The sequence below is a fragment of the Nomascus leucogenys genome, chromosome 14 (assembly GCF_006542625.1).
Source record: "Nomascus leucogenys isolate Asia chromosome 14, Asia_NLE_v1, whole genome shotgun sequence".
Lineage (NCBI taxonomy): Eukaryota > Metazoa > Chordata > Mammalia > Primates > Hylobatidae > Nomascus > Nomascus leucogenys.
The window spans coordinates 8,008,758-8,015,760 of record NC_044394.1 but is presented as its reverse complement, the minus strand read 5'-3'; the positions used below and the strand labels follow the sequence as shown (position 1 = coordinate 8,015,760).

At 55.4% G+C, this 7,003-nt stretch overlaps 1 protein-coding gene across 3 annotated transcripts in view; it reads left to right on the top strand.

Annotated features, from left to right (window-relative positions):
- The first annotated feature begins 367 nt into the window (after positions 1-367).
- The window catches only part of MTMR4 (myotubularin related protein 4), a 29,249-nt gene continuing 22,613 nt past the window's right edge, over positions 368-7,003 (top strand). Inside the window, exons 1-5 of one of the 3 annotated variants that reach the window (XM_030827572.1) lie at positions 368-455; positions 564-890; positions 2,356-2,394; positions 6,027-6,116; positions 6,462-6,578. In XM_030827572.1, the coding sequence (XP_030683432.1) occupies positions 2,392-2,394; positions 6,027-6,116; positions 6,462-6,578 (210 nt within the window). In that variant the 5' untranslated portion in view covers positions 368-455; positions 564-890; positions 2,356-2,391. Of the gene's footprint in view, positions 456-563; positions 891-1,075; positions 1,165-2,355; positions 2,395-4,359; positions 4,615-6,026; positions 6,117-6,461; positions 6,579-7,003 lie in introns of those variants that run through there. The other 2 variants (XM_030827571.1, XM_030827570.1) reach the window with 2 other exon arrangements.

The following is a 7,003-nucleotide window of genomic DNA, read 5'->3' as shown; positions in this document are numbered from 1 at the left end:
AGACCCTGGAGTTAAAGTACTGCAAAGTTCCTGTCTTCCTGGAACTTATCAACAGTACTGAAGTTTCAATGTTCTATAAACAAAGATGGGTGAGGACCCATTAGCCCCGGGCTAATTAAAGCGCTCAGGCCCGCTCCAGACCTGAGAATATCAGCTGAATCTGAATCAACCGTTCTCCATTTCTGTCGGTTGGTGGTATCGCGGGGCCACGGCGACCTCCAGCGGCCACCCTCCGTCTTGTGGTCTGTTCTGGGTCCCCGGGAAAGAAAGGGAGGGGCGATAAGCCAGGTCCTTGGGAGCGTCCTGGTCTCCCTTCCCTTTACAGACTAGGAGGCAGCAGCTAGCTGGCAGTCTCAGATCCAGGTTTCCCATCTCTGGGATGAGAGTTCTTCACTCAGGACTGGCACAGCACAGTGCAGGTCGTGAAGAACTGCAGGGTCGTTTATCTATACAAAGTGAGTATTGGAGGAACCCATCAAGACACAAGAAGGGGGAAATCCTAGCGCCGCCAGTCGGAGATGACCAAGATTGAACCTCAGGCCCAGCCCTCCCTTCTCTCTTAGCCTGCAGGTTTTTCTCCTATTCTGGCGTTGGGACCGGATGACAGCTGCGAAACCGAAACGGGAATGGATAAACTGAGGTGCCACTGGGGATCTGTTTGAGAAGTACCTCCTGGGCGGGGCCATCACCGGAAGTGGCTTTAGACTTGTACCCTACAATGCCCGCCTCTAATTGCGCTACCAGTAGGCGACGAGCCGCCTCCACTTCCGGTCGCCAGAGCAGTAGCCAGCAGCCCCCTCTTTACTGCTCTCCTATTGGCTGCCGCAAGGACGCGCTGTGATTTCCCATTGGTCGCGTCTCCTCTCCGGCGCCGCGCCTCCTTCCTCCAGGTATAGTCTCGTCTTTCGGCATCGGATTGGCTAAAGGCTGGGAGGGCGTTTGCCCGACTCGACCAATGAGTGGGGTCAAGAGTGAGGGCGGTGGCTGCGTATGGGGGCAGGGCGGGACTTGGCGTGGCCATTGGCCAGGGCGGGTACAGGCTAGAGATATGATTGGTTCAGGAGAGGGGCACCGTGGTGGGGTCGGTACTGCGCGGCCTCAGCAGCTGCGGGAGACGGAAGTGGCAAGAGCGCGGCCTCAGAGGGTCGGGCGGACGCCTCCTGGGTGAGTCACCGTGCCCCCTGAACTGCGAGCCTGGGAACCGCAACGACCGCGTCTTGCCCGGCCCCGCCCTGGCCCCCACCGGCTTTCCTGAGTCCCGCCTTCTGTCATTTGGGGCTCCGCCTCCCAGTCTTTAGGTTCCGCCCCTGGAACCTGGGCACCTGGGCTCCCCTGCCAACCTGGCCCGCCCCCTGGGACCAGATCCCCTAGGTCTGAAAACCCTGGGCCTCCCAGGCCTGATCCTTGTCCCTCCTTCCCTCCCTTCGTTCCCTGGGGCTGCTGCCAGTGGGCGGTGAGGCAGCACCTCTGACTTGCCTCTTGCGGGTTCCCCCATGAGGGAGAATGGCCTAGGGAAGAGGATACTGTGAAGATGGAGGTGGGCAGGACCACAGATGGAGGCTTTTATCCCCGCAGCCTCCCGCAGGGCTCTGCTGCACTGCCCGAGGATAGCAGACATGAAAGAAAGTGTCAGTGAAACCTAGGCCTGGCTCTCTAAGTGAGCCTAGGAGGCCCCATCCTGAAATCCCTGTTACTTGGGCTCATTGGACAGATGCTGACTCCAAGGTCTAGATTGGCCTGATTCTGTCCCTGTTGTGTGGCCTGCTCTCCATAACCTCCACCCCACTTCGTGTCACTCAGCAGGACCTGTGCAGCCCTGCTGCCCTCTGATCACAGGTTGTGGTCCCCTCCCTCCTGTCCCACTTTGGACTCTGCCCCCAGTAAACAGGTCAGGTGGGTACTACTCCCAGACTCAGAGACTGGCAAAACATTCCTGTGGATTCATGCTCCTTCAACTACTGCCACTTCACCCTAAGATTCAGGGCCCAAAATGAGCCCCAGTTGGGCAGCCTGTGTCTCTTCATAGTTGGCAGTTCTGCTCCCCGACAAAGAAGTGTTGTCCCTCTGCGTCTGGGAATCAGGACTCCTGAATTCTGCCGAATAATCTTGGATGACACTCATTCCTGCTCCAGAACTTCGTGACTGACTTCATGCCCTGCAGGATCACTTGTTGCTTTCCCCCCATGTAGCTCCCATTGCCTCTGTCTGGCATGTTGACTTGTGGAGAGACTGGAGTCTCTGTGAGGGAGAAGAATAAGAGTTGTAGAGAAGGTCGGGGTAGATGTGTGTCATTTGTTGATTCTATGGTAATGTTAATGGGGTCCTTTACTTTTATGTTCCTCTGTCTCCTTGCAGTGAGAAGCAGGCAGCCAGGACTCTTGCCACGGTAGAATGGTGAGTACCCTGTCTTTCCTCAGGCCATTGTGTTTTCTGTAATCCGTGTGTCTTTCTCCGTGAAGCTGCCCCACCTGTCCTAGACCTTGAGCTCCAGGCTACCCTGTTCAGCTCCTAAACAGGTTTATCTGCCCTGGAGATAAATTAGGGTTTCTTTAGATTGCAAAACATCAGCCAGTATACAGCACTGGGACTGGAAGCTTCTAGAAATCATTTTCTGCATGTGCTATGCCCCACACTTGCCTTCTACTCCCTACCCACCACTGGTTCTATTAACCTTCATAACAGCCCTCTTCTTGCTTTTCTTGGGTCCCCGGTAGAATCTCTGTGTTCTGGTATGAAAAGCCAGGCCTTCTTTATCTCAAGATCCTTGGACTTCTGGTGGGTCCTTTGACTATTATGGATGCAGTATCAGGAGTGACTCCACCAAAACTGTGGGGCTTCTCTAGTTCCAGGGTGCTGCTGTTAAGCCACTACAGGTGACAGCTGATCGAATATCTATCAGGATAGCATCTTCAGGGTGCCCAGAATATCACCAGAGGTGGTTTACAATGATCCTATTAATTTTCCATTAACTGTAATGGCCCTTTTCTCACCCCAAGTCCAGGGAAGCCCTTAACTCCTGAGAACTAGGAGGAGGCAGTGAGATGGGAAAGAACTAGAGAGCTGCAGGCCCTGGCCCAGACCAGGCCCTTAACCTGGTAGTATCTCTTCGGTTTCTTTTAGGTGTCCCTTGTGCTTAGGGGCAGGTTAAAGAATTCAGTAGATAAGAGGATTTCCTCCTTCCCTCCCTTTCTTCCATAGACATGTGGATTTGGTGTGTGCACTATTGGTTCAGTCTCTTCTCAGAAAGCCTGCTGGTTTTGGCCCCCACCAACAGATAGCTCCTCTTTTTCTCTTCTGGGCTACCCTGAAAAGATCATGGGCTTCACAGTCAGCTTCATCTAATTTCAAATCCTAGCACCACCACTTAGGTAAATTACATACTTTCTCTCTAAGCTTGAGTCTCACCAGTAAGACAGGATAAGGTTTACTTCTTGGGGGGTTGAAAGGTTTTACTGAGATAATATTAGAAACTGCCTGGCTCATTGTAGATGCTTAATAAAATGTTAGGTTTTCTTTTATTACTCCCTTCTCCCCCAAACAAGACAAAAGCCCTGGTATCTGAAAGTTACCAGGTGCAGGAAGTTTGGGGTTCCAGCCAGCTCCCTCTGTGACTCTTGGTGACATTCTGAGCCCCTTATTCCTGCTCCTTATTCCTTGGCCCTCTACCCAACTCTCTCTACTCCGCTGCTCCTGGGTTTCAAGTTTCATTTTTTTTGTATAGCTTCTATGGTCCATACTTCTAGCTCTTCACTTTCCCAGACTAAGAAATCCTTTCTCCTCCAAGAAGAACTTTCTTACCCAGAGATCAGAATGTGAAACAAGGGAGAGAGATGTAGCTGAAGGAGTATGGTTGGGTAGGGGTGTTGGAATAAAAAGCTCATTTCCCTTTCCAGGAGCATGGAATGACTAACCTGGCACCATTCTAAGGGGAAAGAAAGGTTTAACGAAGTCACGGGATTGAAGGACCCTGATGGGCAGGGGCATGGGGGGGTAGTGGTTTTGGAGGGAAAGGAGGAAGCAAATGGGGTGCAAGTAGGTGAGCTCCACCTTGGGATCCAGAGCAGGCGTCGGGGGAACTTAGCGGGGGGGCGTGGGGATGGGTTTGTAAGAGGGCATGGGGTGGCGCACCTGGGAAGAAGGGAAATGAGAAGATGTGGGCGGTCCCGTAGCCCAGATTCCTGAAAGCTCCTAAAGGTCCCTGGAGTACGGTACGCCCTCCTACGAGGCCCAGGGTCCGCGGGCAGGGAGGAGGCTGGGCTTGTGGGCGGGGCCCGCGGAGCCGCCCCGCCCCTGCCTCCGCCTTCCCGCCGCGGTCCCGGGCTCTCCCCTCGCCTGGCTCCCCTCCCTTCTGCGCTCGTGCGGGAGGGCGGAGCTGGGCCCGCTCCATTGTGGAGAGGAGGGGAGAGGCGCGCGGGAGCCGCGCGGAGGCCCCGCCACCAGCGCCCTAGCCTCTTGGCTGCCGCGGCTGCACCTGGCGAGCCCCGCAGCCGGGATGCGGCGGGCGCCCGGGGCTGGCGGGCAGCGCAGCGGCTCCGGGGACATGTGCGCTGGCCCAGACCGCCCGCGACCATGAGCCTGACCGCCCGCGTCTCCTGCTCCATGCTTAGCTGCTTCGTAAGTGCCCACCCTGCCTTTGGGGGCCTAGGAGGCACCCGCAGCCCTGCCCAGGGTCAGCCCTCGATTTCAGCCCATCCCCCTTCCCGAGGCCCCTGGCCCGGCCCCGAACGTTTGAGGACAGGGAAGGTGGGTTAACCCTTTTCTTTCTTGGACTTGCTTCAATCTTTGGGTGCCGGAGATGGTCGAAGGCCAGGAATGGAAATTCTATGGTCCATCCTGGCCCCGCAGCCACTGCCCTTGACTGCAGATCTCTAGGCCCCGCCCTGCAGGGGTACATCCCTTTACCTCCGCCTCTCCCTCTTGGTCCCACCCGCTGAATCCTTGCTTGGGGATGTGGGATGTGGCTAGTAGGCTGAATGGTCGGAGGTTGGTCGGGGAGCACGGGATGTCTTTGAGCTGGCTTGGGGCTCCAGTCCCTTCCCTCTTCCACCACTCCATCCCTCACCTGACATGCCAGCCTTTTCTCCTTGACTGTCCCCCAGACAGCCTCTCTTCTCCATCTTCCCTGCCTCTGCAGGGTTCCGTACCTCTGCATCATTCCCGGTCCTCCCCTCCTCCCGCTCTGGCTGATGCTCCTTCCCAACTTCCCCCATCTGTCCTCTCAGCTGTCCCCCCCCTTCCCCGTGGGTGTCTGCCAGGCCTCCTCTCTCTGTCTCCCCTGGCTGTCCTTGGGTCTCCTGGCTCCTCCCAGGCACGTGGATCCCCTCGGGTCCCCTCCCTGGTGGTTGGGAGGGGAGTTCCTTTTGCTTGCTGTGGGTATTCCTCAGGAATTCCCCTCTGATTAGCAGGCAGGGCAGGTTACTTGGCAGGTAATGGGGGCTTGTCAGCAGTGTGGGTCTAACAAGAAGATAAGCTCAGCTCCCAAATACGTCTTCCTTTTGAACGCATCGGTGAAGGCCCTCTAGAGGCGTGGGACTGAATCCCCCCACCCACTCCTCTTTGTCTGCTTCACCCACCAGATTGAAGCTTCAGTGGCTGTAGGCGCCTGATTTCCCTCCTCTCTAAAACCAGCTGCCACACCTGGCTCCTTTTCCTCAAGACAGCACTTTCCCATCCCCGCTCCTGCCTTACCCTTACACGGGTCTAAGGAAAAGAGTCTTTCTTTTCCTTAGTTTTCTCTCCTCCATTTTTGAAATGTTGGTTCTATAGGAGAGTCCCTCTTTGAAGAGTGCAGTTTCCCAATTCCTCCTGGGGCCTCACTCTTTCCTTAGGCTTAATAGGCTGATACCCTCTCCATTTCACCCTCCCTGTCTCCAACCAAGTCAGGTCTCTTTTCCCTTCTCTGGTGACCAGAACCTTTAGAGGTGTGTGTGTGTGGGTATCCGTGGATTTCTTGATGGGGAGGGGAGCAGAATGAGCCTGATAGGCTAAGCGGAGCTTGGTGACTTAGGACTGTGGCCTTCCTACAGGGTGAGGAGGGGCCCCCCAGCCTGGAGTACATCCAAGCCAAGGATCTGTTCCCCCACAAGGAACTAGTGAAGGAGGAAGAGAATCTTCAGGTAAGGAGGAGTTGCGGGCCAGGATAGATGGGGCTCCCTGCCCAGTTAAAAAATACCCTCCCTTCTCCCAAAAATCCTCAAGGGCATCTGGTACCAGAGCTCTGGCTTCCTGTTCCCTGGTCTCTGGAGGAGGAGGGTTCGTCTGTGCATCCTGGAGCCTTTGGCCCCAGGGAAGGAAAGGCAGCTTTCCTGTACAGCTGTTGCCTGGTGCTGTTACCGTGGAGAGAACTCTCTTCTCCTGTGTTGGTCCACCTTTTCCAGAGGGGATCCCACAGATTAGGGGCTGTAGAAGAGGATAAGGTGGTCACTCACTTCTGGACTGAAGGTTTCTCTGCCCCTTGACAGGTCCCCTTCACAGTGCTGCAGGGTGAGGGAGTAGAGTTCCTGGGCCGGGCAGCCGATGCCCTCATTGCCATCTCTAACTACCGGCTGCATATCAAATTCAAGGACTCTGTCATCAACGTGAGTTTCTGTATTGTTCTCCTACCCCTAAGCTAGAATCCCTATGAGGTTCAAGGTGGGATTGTTCCAAAGCTCTCCTTGATCATGTCGTTAAAAAAGTTGGGAGGCCGGGCGCGGTGGCTCATGCCTGTAATCCCAGCACTTTGGGCGGCCAAGGTGGGCGGATCACTTGAGGTCAGGAGTTTGAGACCAGCCTGGCCAACATGGTGAAACTCTGTCTCTACTAACAATACAAAAGTTAGTCGGGCTCGGTGGTGCGCACCTGTAATCCCACCTACTCGGGAGGCTGAGGTACGGGAATCATTTGAACCCAGGAGATGGAGGTTGCAGTGAGCCGAGATTGTGCCACTGCTGTCCAGCTTGGGTGACAGAGTGAGACTACATCTCAAAAAAAAAAACAAAAAACAAAAGTTGGGGATCCCTTC